At 48.8% G+C, this 14,508-nt stretch overlaps 1 protein-coding gene across 3 annotated transcripts in view; it reads left to right on the top strand.

Annotated features, from left to right (window-relative positions):
- Positions 1-13,981, top strand: part of smg6 (SMG6 nonsense mediated mRNA decay factor) — a 63,858-nt gene extending 49,877 nt beyond the window's left edge. For all 3 annotated transcript variants that reach the window (XM_041241193.1, XM_041241194.1, XM_041241195.1), the window contains 5 exons: positions 1,010-1,156; positions 6,875-7,019; positions 8,013-8,224; positions 8,623-8,704; positions 9,782-13,981. In XM_041241193.1, the coding sequence (XP_041097127.1) occupies positions 1,010-1,156; positions 6,875-7,019; positions 8,013-8,224; positions 8,623-8,704; positions 9,782-9,912 (717 nt within the window). In that variant the 3' untranslated portion in view covers positions 9,913-13,981. The remainder of the gene's footprint in view (positions 1-1,009; positions 1,157-6,874; positions 7,020-8,012; positions 8,225-8,622; positions 8,705-9,781) is intronic.
- The last annotated feature ends 527 nt before the right edge of the window (positions 13,982-14,508 follow it).

Raw genomic sequence — 14,508 nt, 5'->3', positions numbered from 1 at the left:
CTTCGCATGCTCTCTCTCTAGCTTTCTCACTCTCACCCCCCTCCTTAACGAGCTTTATCGGTAAAAAAAAAAAAAAGTATGTTTCTGTTATATTTAAACAGTGCTCTCTTTCCTTTGCATGTCCCCCCCCCCTCTTTCCCTCTTCCCTTCCCTTATCTGAATTTGACGATAGCGTGGCCGGGAAGCTGCAGTGCAGGGGTGGTTGGGAAGCTTTCTACCGCTTCGCCCTGCTACGCGGAACAGCCTGCGCTTCAGCCCTGTCACATCGCTCTGGTCCCTTGCGCTCCCTGCTTGTTTGTGGAAGGCAGAGGGGTTGACGAGTTCATTAAGGGAAAGTTAATCTCACTTCCAGTTAAGCTGTGACATTGTTGAGAGTTGGGAGGGGGGGGGATGCTGGGCTATGACATCAACGGTAGGCCGACTCGTGCCCATTGTAGACACGGACCGGACATGCTGGCTGCGTCCCATAACTGGAGGCCTGAATGCAGGACCTTTGCAGCCCGGGGTCTCCTTTCACCCAGCTCCTGATTAACCCCTTCACCTCTGGAGCAATCGGAGGCCTCCACTGTGCTGTGGGCTTGTAAAGAGAGTGGATGTTAAAGTGCTCGGGGCTCCCCAATTCCCTTCTCAAGGCTGCTGAATTCTGTCTGTGCTGCAGACCCCCAAGTCAGCCCCCCATCTCCCTACAGCCCTGGTGGCTTATAAAGGAAAAGGAAAGAGCATTGCTAGTAGCTTGAGTGGTGCAGCTGGCTGGTGAGGTGTGTGCGTTAATGCAGCCTGGAGAACCCGTCAGCATTAATCACAAACTTCCTGTTACCTTGCCGTGACCTCGCTCCACTCCCCCCAAAGCACTTTCTCTCACTCTTACACACTGACACTCCCTCACTCACTCCTGGTGGAGGAGTTGCAGGATGTGCTCTGAATGGTTGGAGGGTTGTGAGCGGTGCTCTGATTGGTTGGAGGGTTGTGAGCGGTGCTCTGATTGGTTATGTGTTTGTACCCCTCTCAGGACGAGGACGTGCTAGTTGAAGCGATGGAGGAGGATTCTGAGCCGGACGCCAGCGACAGCGAGGACGATTTCCGAGAGCTGAGAGCGCGCAAACATGCCCTGACTATGAAGGTGGCGGAGCAGCAGAGGAGACGAGACAAGATCCAGGTAGGGCCATACTGCACTGTAATAACCTTCCCTATGTCCCGTAACTTTATAATGACCTGCGCTGGGCACTATATCTTTATAATGACCTTCGCTGGGCACTATAGCTCCAGAATGTTGCATCTCAGTAGATCCTGAGAGAAACACATTTACCAATAAAGATCAATAAAGAAGTGGAATTGGTGAGTGTTTGATAGATAGATAGATAGACAGATAGATAGATAGAGCTAATAGATATAGGTGAGTGTTTGATAGATAGATTCATCTAATAGATGGATAGTGAGATTGGAGAGAGGATAAATCCCCTCGCCCACAGGCCCCCTCTCCTCTCCCCTCCCCTCCCCTCCCCTCCCCTCTCCTGGTTAACAGGGCTCAGGGCGCCACACCGGATAGCTCTCCTCCATTTCGCAGCCTTGAACCCCTGCCAGGCACAGCTGTCTGGCCAGATGTGCGCGCCTCTCCTGCGGGGACCGGCCTGGCAATAAAAGAGGAGGGAGAAAGAGAAAGAATGAGAGAAAGACTCCGCACATGTGTGACAGTGTGTGCGTAAGAATAAGTGTGTGTGCCCTCCAGATATTGGCTAGCTGCCCGCAGTAAAACGGGGCCTCACTCTATTAGAGGTGAGGGATAGAGAGAGATAAAAGCAGATTGATAGATAGACATGAATAGAGAGGTGGATAGGTGTGTGCCCTCCAGCTATTAGTTAATTGCCAAGCCTGTAAATTCAAGTTGAATATTTAGGTTCTGATTACCAGCAGATTCAGTACAGTATTGTTTGTAAATCAGTACTGTATAGGGGATCAGCTAATTCAATCTGTCTAGTCTGTAGAACTCAGTACTGTACCGAGGATCTGAGAACCAGCTAACTCAATACAGTCTACTACAGAGAACTCAGTGCTGTACTCGGGATCTGAGAACCAGCTAACTCAATACAGTCTAGAATAGAGAGCTCAGTTCTGTATTTTCCTTGGGGCTGTCCACACGCAGACCTGAAGGACCCCTCCCCTCTCTCACGCACACACAGGCTGGCGGTGCCTGTAACAGTATCAGAGAGCAGGCACCTGGTCCTCTCTGCCTCAGCTGTGGGGTCTGGGGTCAGCCTCACTCTGCCTTCTGCTAAATCACTGCTTTTTTTTTTAACCTTAATTGCGCTGGCCGGGCCCCTTGGCTGCCAACACTGACTCACTTAACAGGTTGGAAACTGCTTTGCTGATTACAATTTATAACTATCATTAATATCCCGGGGTTTCTCTTTTTTTCTTTTAATGCAAATCGTATACCAGGGTTTTAGATCCAGCTTTGGGCTGGAGCCCATTTTATATGGTCCTTAGAGACAGACAGGACTAGCAGGCAAATGCAGGGGCCAGCCTCCCCAGCAAGCACTGGGCTCAACTGGGTCCTCATCTTGACGGGTCAGACCTGAGGGAGAGAAAAAATACAGACCTTTCGACTTGGATCATTTACAGAGCATTTAACTAAAGGATGCATACAGGAAAAAAAAAACAGCCTGCATGATAACATTTTAATAATGGTGTTAGTTTCATTGTGAAATGCTGTACAACAACAACAAAAAAGCACAGTTCAAAGTGACAGAAAATGACCAACTACTAAAGCAATATAAAAGTGTATGGATTACACAAGCATTGTAGCAGTGTTGGAATAATACACACTTTGGTAAATAGCACAGTAGCATGGTGTCTGTGATGGAGAAAGGGGTTTCAGGTGCTGCTGTGCCTGCAGACTGTACTGTGCATACACAGCTTGCTTAATTAGTTATTTTAAACATCCTGACGTCAGAGCGAAACTCTCAAAGGTGTCCTAACACAAGGTACGAGCGGCGTGTCGGGGGAGCAGGAACAGCCAGCGACCGCATGTGGAGCCATCGCTGGAATGCTCTAATAATAGAAAAAACACATGCTTGTGTACAATGGAGGAAAAAAAAATACAAAAATGAGGGAACGAGTTCACCTTGTCTTGACTGTACTGTGCTGCTCGTACTGCTGCCAAAGGACGCACGTCATCCTCATCCGCTCGGATTGAGAAGCGTTCTCGGAGTTTGAGAAGAACGGCAACAGTGTTGCACTGAGTGTTAAGTAAAACGTTGCCAGCTAGCGTAGAGCTTTAGAACGGGGGTCTCTGTCTTGGCACAGTGCCATAGTGAGTGCCACCGGAGTGTCTGCTTCCCTCGTTAGTGCTGATTACCGAATGGGCAGGGGGTTGGGTGTGGGGGGGGGGGGGGGGGGGGAGTCTGGAGGTGCCTGCCCCCCTCGCTCCCTCGCCCACGGTGTCTGGGAGGAAGTGCTGGTCAGCTGCGTACGTGTCTCAGCGGCAGGACTCATAGGAGAGGTCAGGGCTGGGCAAGGCTCAGGAAACCAGCAAGACATTCACTGCAAGAGGAAAGCAGGGGAGACGGACTTAACCCCTTCAGCGCCAAGCTTCAGCACACTGGACAAGATGCAACTTTACCTTCGCTGCACCGTGGCATTGAAATATATGTATGTACTGTATATTAAAAATACACAATCAGAGGGTTGGAGCTGGCAGACTTAACCCCTTCAGCGCCAGGCATTGACACACAACACAAGACCGTGCCTAAAATCACTCTTCACTGTCTTCTCTGAAAGCACTGACTTCCTCACACGCATTGGGACGTGCAGAAACATTTTGAACGCTCTCACACACCTCTCTCTACTCTGCTGATCTCATCTCCTGCGCCCCACGTTCCAGCCTGCCCGCGCCCCCTCCCCCTAAATCTAGTTCTTAAAATACTCCTCACTTTTGTTCAGTTATATTGTCTCCTGGTTTCCACGACACATATTCCACCCCCCCCACCCCCCCCCAGTTCCTGAGCAGCCCGGCACACAGTGAAACCTGTAACCGTCTAAATATAGCAGCTGCTGCCTAGCCCTGACACCCCATTCACGCTCCCCTCTCTCTCGCTCTCTCTCTCTCACTCTCTCTCTCTGCCCTGACTCCAGAATGGGGACAGTGGGAGCCCACACCTGCCTGTGTCTGTGTGTGCTGGGGCGCTGCCAGCCTGCGATGTGCTCTCTGGGGACTGTCGAACCCCCAGTTCCACCTCCGAGGCACACACAGCTCCCTCAGCTCTAACCACTAGACCCAGTCTCCCTCCCAGTCCCTCAGCTCTAACCACTAGAACCAGTCTCCCTGCCAGTTCCTCAGCTCTAACCACTAGGCCGCACTGCCTCCTCCTCTTTGATACAGTGTCCTCAGTGTTGATGCTCTGCAGCTGTTCAGACCAGCGTTCCTCTCTCTCTCTATCTCTCTCTCACAGCGGATGCAAACAGTCTCTCTCTCAGTCTCTGAGTTATCAGTCAGCCAGCCTCGGCCTGCTGGCTTGGGACACCAGAAACCTTTCAGAACTCCCCAGAAAAGCGAGTGCAGCTCTGTGTGCCTGCCTGGGTGAAATAGCACCATGTGTGTCCTCTCAAACCCCAATTACACGTTTGTTTGAAAGACCGTACAAACAGTCCTTTAGTCTTCCCAATAAATCCCCACCCCCACAGCTAGCTATTTTTGGGAAGTGAAGAATTCCACTCTTTACTTCTTATCCTGTACCAGCCTTCAAGAAAAAAAAGGAAAACACAAACAAAATCCAGGAGGATTCTTCAGAAAAGATAAAAAAAAAAAAAGTATGTGATACTAAAACTTTGACTGTTGTGATACGTTGGGCTGAAATAAACTTGCCTGATTTAATGAATACCCAAATTAACTGGACTTGGGTTAGAGCAGTCATGATACACTGTAGAAATGACAAGAGGGACAGTAGATCATGTCTATAATAGTGCTTTTGTAAAGCTGTGAATTTCCCTAGTTTTTTGCAAACCTGAGGTAATACCACCTTTGAACAAAAATCACTTTTTTTTTTTTTTTTTTTTTTTTTTAAGAAAACCAAATCCCCAATAAGAAAAACTGAATATCAAGTATGATCAGCTGGCAGGTTGCCAAGCTTGTCCTGGAAGCAGACGCCCCTTTCTGAAGCCAGGGGTTCTGCAGCTTTCTCTTCACACAAACACAAATAAATCTGGAGAGCCGGCCGCAGTGTTTGAAAAGAAGCGCAGTTCACTTCCCCTTTAGGGGGGTGTTTGGCACAGTCTCCAGCGACCTTGCTCTCGCTAGCTAGCCTGCTCACTCTCCTCTCATCCTCCTCCCTCCCTTCATTTCGATCTCCTCGCCTCCTCGTATCCCCATTTCCCTCTCCCCGCTTACCCCCCTTTTTTTCTTACCATGTTGTGTCTGCCCCACTCTCATTCCTCACCCCCCTCTCTCTCATCCTCTTGTTCTCCATTCTCTCTCCCCTCTGATCCTATCCCCTTCTCACTCCTCTCATCCTGTTCGCCCTCTCTCCGGGATCTCAGGGAGACGTGACATCCAGCACAGGCTTCTTGTCCACTGCCAGCAGATCTGCTGGGTAGAAGCTGGGAAAAAAAACTCCAAAGGACAAAAAAAATAAAACCCTTCCACCCACACACACACACACACACTGACACAGACAAACCCCCCTTCCACACACACACACACACACACACACACACACTGACATAGACAAACCCCCCTTCCACACACGCACACTGACACAGACAAACCCCCTTCCACACACACACACACTGACACAGACAAACCCCCCTTCCACACACACACACACACTGACACAGACAAACCCCCCTTCCACACACACACACACACACACACACTGACACAGACAAACCCCCTTCCACACACACACACACACACACACACACACACACACACACACACACACTGACGCAGACAAACCCCCCTTCCACACACACACAGTGACACAGACAAACCCCCCTTCCACACACACACACACACACACACTGACACAGACAAACCCCCTTCCACACACACACACACACACACACTGACACAGACAAACCCCCCTTCCACACACACACACACACACACACACTGACACAGACAAACCCCCCTTCCACACACACACACACACACACAGTGACGCAGACAGATGCGGGGACGCACATGCGCAATCAGAGGCATACAGTTCTGCACAAAGTACACCTTGGTTAGTGCTTGGGTTAGGTTTCTACTGGTTGAGCTGTGGTCTAGGGAGAGTGCCCCCTATTTGCCATTAACACCACTGCAGTAACGGTACCAGGCCTGACCCTGCTGCCGCGTAACCGTGTGAGATCCCAGAAGAAGCATGGCTCTCTGTTGAGACGAGAGTATGAACTCTGCTTGTTCTTCAGAGTTTCAGCAGAATGTTTTAAAAGTTGGATTTACCTTGTGGGGACAGATTTTTCCTTTGTGGAAATGTAAGTCATTAATTGGTCTACAGGCGAGAGGTCTGTCAAGTAACTACACTACAGTGATTCTGCACAAGTAGACATTTCCACTTTCAAAAAGATAGGAGTTTAAGAGTCTTGCTGGATCTCAGATCCTCTCGCCCCCCAGTCCTCTAGACACAACATGATTATTGAATTTGCTGGCTCTCTGACCTCTCTACAGTACTGCATTCTCTATGCTGTGTTTGTGTTACAACAGCATGGGGTAAGTAAGCCACAAAACAGTGTTATTGTTTTATTTGGTTTTACTGCAGTGTTGTATTGCTGCCATTGTTATCAGACAGACTGACAGCTAGGTTGTGTTGAGGCCGACACATTGAGATTACCCACCTCCTCTCTAACGCCCACCTGTGTGTACTCTGTTGTATTGCAGGCAGTGCTGCAGCCCTGCAGGCAGCTGGAGATTGAGATCACTCCCGTGTTCCTGGTCCCCGACACCAACGGCTTCATTGACCACCTGAGTGGCTTGGCCAAGCTCCTGAGCTGCAGGAGTTTCATACTGGTGGTGCCCCTCATCGGTGAGTGCAGCTCAGCCTGGGACAAGCAGCAGCGCTGCCCTGTGTTGGTAAACTGCGTATCTTACAGGACTGGCTGGGGCTGTGGGAGGGTCTGGCTGTAAGCTGAAAAGGAAGGAGGGAGGGGGGACAAGATTCACAGCCACCCAAAGAGAAGGGAGAAAGGGAGCTGTGCATTCCCTGCAGAGAGATTCGGTTCGCTGTCCCAGAGACTGTAGGTACCCCAACCAGGACAAGGGGGAGGTTACAGGGTCAGGTTCAAGGCTGATCAATAACAGTGGTAGGGTTACTGGAGGAAAGCAACAATACTGTCCAAAGTCGCAGTGTTTGCCTCCTAGGTGCAGTACACAGTGAAATGCAGTGTAGTTTTAAACATGCCACACAAGCTCCCTGTCACTTTTAAACCAGGCAGCTCCAGCTGTGCCAGACTGCTTCAGTAGCACCGGGAGAAGAGAGGGTGAGGGAGCTTTCAAAACGTTCAAACAGAAAACATTACACTTAATTTGTTTATAGTAAAACAAAACAGAGGAAGGACTGGGAGTTTAATAGGGAAGCACTAGTCCTACCACAGTGATCAATTAACACCAGCAGGGGGGCAGCCTGCTCGCCTCTCAGCTCCCTATTTAAAGAGGCAGAGAGAGAGAGAGAGAGAGAGAGAGAGACGGGTCGTACCGACGCCTGCAGTGCTGCCCGACTACCTGCAGTCCATAACCTGGGCATCAGTTTGAGTCAAGTCAAACCTTTGCTGTGGCCCCAGAAAGGCTAGTGAGCTTGGGGGGGCTGGAGACAGGGTATTGCTGTATAGAGAGGCTCACAGTGACTGAAAGTTGGTTTCTTAGTGTTGGTGGTTTCCTCACTGCCTGTGCCGTTCGATGATCAAGGAGTTGGGTGAGCTGGGGCAGAGGGAAGGAGAGCATTGCTGTATTTAGGGGAGGTGGGCTGGGACACGAGCGCTAGTTTCTCGGTCTTGATCCCCTCCCCTGTTTGTGCCCGCAGTGATCACGGAGCTGGACGGGCTGGCGCGGGGGCAGGAGACGGAGTACCGCACTGGCAGCCATGCCCGGCAGGTTCAGGAGCACGCCCGCAGTGCCATCAGCTTCCTGGAGCGTGGGTTCGAGAGCAGAGAGCCCTGCCTGAGAGCGCTGACCAGCCGGGGGAATGAGCTAGAGTCCATCGCCTTCCGCAGTGAGGACCCTACAGGACAGCAGGTACAGCGAGGGCCTGTATAGGACTAGGGGGGCTACAGGGGGAAGTGTGGTGTATGGGAGGAGCTTCTTTGCATGACGAGAGTTCTATAGGGGACTTTAGTATAGTGTATGGGAAGGGGTTCTATAGGTGATGCAACATGATTGGGATTCAGTAGGGGAATGTCTAGTGTATAGTAAGAGGTTCTATAGGGGACTGGGAGTATAGGGCTAGGATTCTTTAGGGGACTTTGTGCACCACAGAACTTGCCCCCTCATACACTATACAGAGTATTAGACTAAGGATTCTTCTGGGGACTAGGAGTGTAGGATTAGGGATTCTGTAAGGGAAGCTGCAGCATTTTACAATGAAGGAGGCTGTCCTGTCTGTTTCTGAATCGTGCCTGTCTGTGCTGTCCCAGGGAAACAACGATGACCTCATCCTGTCCTGCTGCCTGCACTACTGCAAGGACAAAGCCAAGGACTTCATGCCCACTCAAAAAGGTAACGCTCCAGGGACCACCCACAGGGAGAGGCAGCAGCACAACTGCACTCAGCCGGGGCTGAGAGCAGCTCTCCGGGAGCATCCAGCCGTGATACACAGGGTGGGGTCTTAGCCAGGCTTGACAGAGAGCAGCCATCCAGGCACTCTGCTTTGTTGCGGTTGTGTGTGAACTGGTTATGGTTTTGGTTGTGTATAAAGTGGTTTCTGTTGGGTTTCTTTGTGTGCTTGATACAGTGTATTGGTTACAGTGTTATTGTCAATCCGGCGCTACTCTCAAGCTCCTAAATCTGTCAAAACATTTAATGGGGGAATATATGTATGTGTCTATATATATATATATATAATAATATGCAGTATTAGTTGACGCGCACGCACACAAACACACACGCGCACACAGACGCACACAGATGGCAGCTGGCTGCGGTGTGACTGTTTTGTGAGCAGCGTTTTCCTTCCCACTGTGGGAAACCCCTTTCCCGTGCCTGCCCGCAGTGCAGATTAACCTGTCACTCAGTGTGTGCGACTCTGTCAACCCTGCTTGCCCTGCACACAGTGATACAGGCTGGCTCTGCGGCACCACGCCTGGACTGTAACACAGTGCTGTCTAAACACTGGGGGAGGCGGGGGGGCTCTGACTGCTGTGACATTGCAGCGTGGGGGAAACAGTGCACAGAGGCTGCTAAAGACTGGGTCTGTTTGAGGGAGAGCTACCAGAGGTTCTATTGCAGCCACGTTTCTGTGACCACACAGAGCGGGTATGTGCAGTTTCACCCATTCCAGCTTGTACTACGAGCTTCATGAGCCACAGTCTACAGGTAACAAGCTCAGGCGTTTCTAAGTAAACTTCTAGTAAAACCAGGAATGGAGCAAACTGCTGTGCAATGGGAGGCTTTGTTTTGATCCCTGGTGGACCCATGATGAAAACTAAAATTTTGCTCTTGTGCTGACTGTTTTAAGCCACTTTCTTAAAAAATGATCCCAAGACAATGTGATCCTGCACTGGATGAGTTTGCTTGTGGTAGCTTGTGACGCTGTCTTTCTTCTCTCTCTCTCTCTCTCTCTCTCTCTGATTCCAGATGAGCCCATTCGTCTGCGCAGGGAGGTGGTTCTGCTGACGGACGACCGGAACCTGCGAGTGAAAGCGCTGACCCGAAACGTGCCGGTCCGGGACATCCCGGCTTTCCTCAAGTGGGCCAAAGTGGGATGAAACCAGAGCGGACGGGCCAACAGCGCACGGGAGAAGATATGACACAAATGAATTCCTCTGAGCGAAAAAAACAAATGACAAACAAGAGAAAGAGGGAGAGAAAGAAGAGAGAGGTAGAGAGAGAGGAAGGGAGGGAGGGAGAGGAGGAGGAGGAGGAGGAGGAGGAGGAGGGAGTTTAGATTGAAGGGATCTGTTGAGAGGCTTTACTGCGAGTTCCTCGCTAATAGAAATGACCTCTCTCTCTCAACCTAACGACCTTTTAGAGTGCAGAGAAAATCAAGATGATGACGGTGATAACGAAGATTTGTGGCTGAGCAAACACAGTTAAGCTGCAGTGTGAGTGAGAGAGGACGCAGCCGCAGGACGCTAACCCACTGACGCCACAGATAAGGGAGGGAGGGGGCCAAGTCGCCTGGCCCGGACTGGAGTGGAATTGAGAGAACGAGGGAACGCTTGCTTGGTTTTGGTTTGGTGAATGCGAGTGGGGGCTGTCTTGTCCACATGCTCTCTGGTGACCCCAACGTTTGTTGTTTTTTTTATTTATTTTTTTATTCCTTACCTCTTGTTAGTTTCTTGCTTGTTTATGTTTCAGGTGCAGTGCGATTCGTCACATGTGTCTCGCCTGCCTTTATCTCCCTGAATTCAGTGGTATGGTGGCACACGGTTCTCCTAGTCTCTGGCATTAAGATCTGGGATGTGGAGCTGTCTTTGACCCTAATCTAACTAATGAATTCCTACTTCTGACTCATGCCCCCTAAAGGCTATTAGAGGATTTAATATGCCTAGAAAACTACAGTTCCCATAGTTCCTTTCAGCACTGAAGACCAGGGGTGCTGGGGTATTTAAACTGAGGGGGGTGGGTACCGTTTCATGGTTCATGCTCAAAGCATTCTGTTTTAGAATTGGGGGTGGCGGGGGTCTGAAATGGGTAGCTCTTTCCCATATAGGCAGCGCTAACTGTACTGTATACAGCTTTTACTGTAGATCTGTATGTCTGGCGCATCTGTGAGCTGGCTGTTTTTGGTTTTTTGTTTTGGTTTCGTCAGCAGATTTTGATAAGCGTGACAGTGGAAGCCTAACAAGGCAAAACGAGCTCCATGTTATACAAAGTTTTTGCTAAAAAAAAAAAAAAAAAAAACATTGCTATTATTATTTAGCAATTTTATAGTTTGCTGTTTTTTTATGCTGTAATATATGGATTTTTTATTAATAATTATTTTTGTCTGGGTGTTTTTGTTGGAGGGAAGGTGCTTTGGCCTCCATTCTTGCAGGGATGCTGGGTAAGAAGTCATTGCACTGGCCTGGCTCCACCTGGGTAAACCACAGCTCCACGGGAGTGACATTACTTCAAGGGTCCTTGCAAAAATGGAGGACAGATGCATGAATAAAAACTAAGAACTTGATAACCAATTGGAACAACAGACTGCCCAACCCATAGTCTCAACTCTGCAGGTGTAACTAACTGACTAACAAGCCCTGGAGGGCAGGGGTGATGAGGATCCGCAGCCAGTGTAGCTGATGAAGAAAGTTTATTTCGAAGGAGCAGACACTGCGTGTGCTGAATCCTGAAGGCATGCTTGCTCTGTCTGCAGCCCTCTCTGAGACCTATAAAGAAGACCGCTCTGACACTCTCAATGGCTTTTTCTCCGGCACTTGCTATTTTCATGTCTGCAGAATCTCAGGTAGCGCAGTCAGCCACCAGCTCAGCCCAGGCTCAGGGGGCTGTTTGCAGCCTGAAGCGGCAAGATCCATAGCTCTCCTTCCACAAACTCTCACTATGTGGGTGTGTCGTTTACCATGCAGGACCTTTTCTGGAGTTGCAATTATTTTCTGTGTGTGTCATCGGACTAAAACACAATTTCAATAAATTCCTGCTTTTCATTATTGTTTTTATAAAAACCTGGGCTCTTTCCGAGCGGGCTGATCTCAAATGAGACCCATTCTGCACTACTGAACACCCCAGCACACGTTGGAGCTGCCCAGGTACGTTACAGAGCAGCCGATCGCACTGATGGAGCAGCTCTGTGCACTCCTTCCACAGGTCAGGGTCCCCTGAACCCCTGGACACTGAATACCAGGACCTTTGGCATTTGCTGGTTTACGACGCTGAGTCTGTGGAGTGTGCCAGCAGGGACGGGTTCCAAGGAGGGGGTCTGGTTTCAGGCCTGATAGACGATCACGTCGGGCACAGACCCGCCCTGCCTGTCACGGAGGTTCCCGTTCCTGAGTCTAACTCTGTTAGGACATGTGTTTGAATCGAAGGCCTCCGCGACACATGCCTATTTCAGGAAACTTTTATCGGTAGTGTTGTTGAAACTAGTTTCTTGGCTTTGTTATTGTTTTTGTACCATTTTCCTAACATGTAAAGTTTAAGCAATACAATCAGACTGAGGAATATTGGGGGGTTGTTGTGGTGGGGCACTTTACATTTGTGACCTACAGCAGGAGTACTTCGACAGGAGCCAATAAAGCAAATCACCAAAGATTTAGATAATAAAACTCATTTTAATTAGCATAGTCCATACTTTAAATAAAGCAGGAGTAGATATCAGTGTCAGTGAATTGCTGTTAAGTAGTCTGCCAATGTAAAAAGGGTATTGAGTAAAGAAATGCAGTTTGAAAGTAAACGCGGGGTTTCAGATGCTATCTGTGAACGAGTGCCTGTATAGTTTATCTTGAAATGCAGTCCTGTAGCGTCGATGAGAACTGGCCTTTAATATATCCATCAGTTAAACGCTCTTTAAATACAGACGTGACGTTTTAAGACATTTTAAACTTCTCATGTTTCCTTTAGATAGAGAACATTTATAAGCATTATATAAGTTCGAGGGCCTAGCGACCTTTCTGTTCACAGAGGATGGTGCGTGCTGTACGTTTTCTAATTAAATACGTTTTTAGTTCTGTTTCCTGTGTGTTTATGAATTGTGTGTGTGTGTTTTTTTTTCTATTTTAAATGCTGCAAAGAGCAGTTCTGTTGCATGTGTTATAAGGTGGTTCAGAGAGCTGGAGGAAGTATGTTCTTTTTCCTGCCTGTAAAAGATGAGGAAAGCAGATTGAAGCACAGATGCTTTGTAGCGATAGCAGCTGGGACTGGCTATTGTCAATGTCTTACCTCATACTGGGGGCGCTTCAAACTAATTCCAAGATACTGTTTGGGGCTCTGATTTTTAAATTAAGTTTGGTGGGTTTTCGACTGCGTTCTCCAGAACTGTCATTGCCTTGACTCTTAATAATCAACACAACCTGCAATTTTTAGCTGCCCAGCATTGTAACCGGGGGCTGCAATGGGCTCTGTTACAATTTTAAAATAATCAAGAAACACCTGCAGGATGAGCTCAAGTTCAAGCCCACCATTTCAAGCTCAGGCTCAGTAAGTGATTTTGTAAGTCCGAGTCAGTGTCATGGAAATACAGCCAGCCTTGGCTCCGATGCCAAATGCCTCACTTTTGAGCATCCGTTCCAGAAGCTGTTGGTTTAGCTCTGCTTTCCTCATCTGGGCTAATATTTTATACCTGTGTCGTCCCTGGTCCTCTTACCAGTATGTCTTGATGTCATCCCAGAGTGTGCTCTTGACCGCACACCTGCATAGTTACAGAGATGCGGATGAGAGATGAGGAACCTGCCTCCCTGTGCTCACCGTTCTGACTTTATAGCCAGCTCCTTGCTGGCTATAAAGAGGTAGCTTCCTAATAAACTTCTGTCCCTGCTGAGCCAGTGTGCTGCCCCTGGCTCTTTTCCTGGACCACCTTAAATGAAATGCAATGAAAAATAGTAAAAAGTTGACCCTTGTAAGCCGCTGTCCCCTTTGTGCAGAAGCAGAGTGTTGCTGGGTGTTCCTGCTCTTGCATGTGGTGTGTGGCGGGCTGGGCGAGGTGTGGGCTGTAATGTGGAGCAGATTTAGGTTGGGTTGGTATTGACGGAATGCCGTTTCGGTGACTGAGTGTTGGGTTACACTCAGCTGCTCAGTGCAGTCGACACTGACTGCACTCTGACTGCTTTGCCTTGTCAATTATTTGTTTGCCTTTTATTTGTTTCTCTTATTAATAATAAAAAGTTTGGCTTTTAAAAATGTTTTGTGTTTTTTTTTTTTTTTTTTTTTTTTTTTTTTATAGTGTTCATTTGATCGGGTTAGCGTCTGCTCTTCTGATAATCTTTAACCAGGGCCACTGTTCTTCAGTACACACTTGTTGCGTGGATGGGTAGCGAATGTGAATTTGCTGTATCGTATGTCGCGGTGGGGTACGCAGGCACCCCAATTCCGGGTACCAGGTAAAGCCTGTGTAATAGGAGCTCTTGCTGTGGACACACATGAAACAGAGAGAGGAGCTGCAGCTTTATGGCTGAGGTCTAGAAAGAACATGTGGAGAGGTCTGTAGGCTAGATGTGAATCTGCAAGGTGTCCTAAGCCCGGTTTCATTGGCAATATCGTGCATTACTCTGATGGTCGCTGTTAAATCTCCGCTCACTATCTGCGTCACTCATCAGAACGATCTAAATTCGTTCCTCTGTGCTGAACCCTTTCACGCACCCTGAAAAAGTCTCCATTCCCATTTCTTTACATTGCTTTTATGTGGGGGGTGTGGCCTCCTCACATGA

This window comes from Polyodon spathula, unplaced genomic scaffold, assembly GCF_017654505.1.
Source record: "Polyodon spathula isolate WHYD16114869_AA unplaced genomic scaffold, ASM1765450v1 scaffolds_764, whole genome shotgun sequence".
NCBI classification, from domain to species: Eukaryota; Metazoa; Chordata; class Actinopteri; order Acipenseriformes; family Polyodontidae; genus Polyodon; species Polyodon spathula.
Note: the sequence above shows the minus strand (reverse complement) of the source record. Positions and strands in the feature narration are given on the sequence as shown.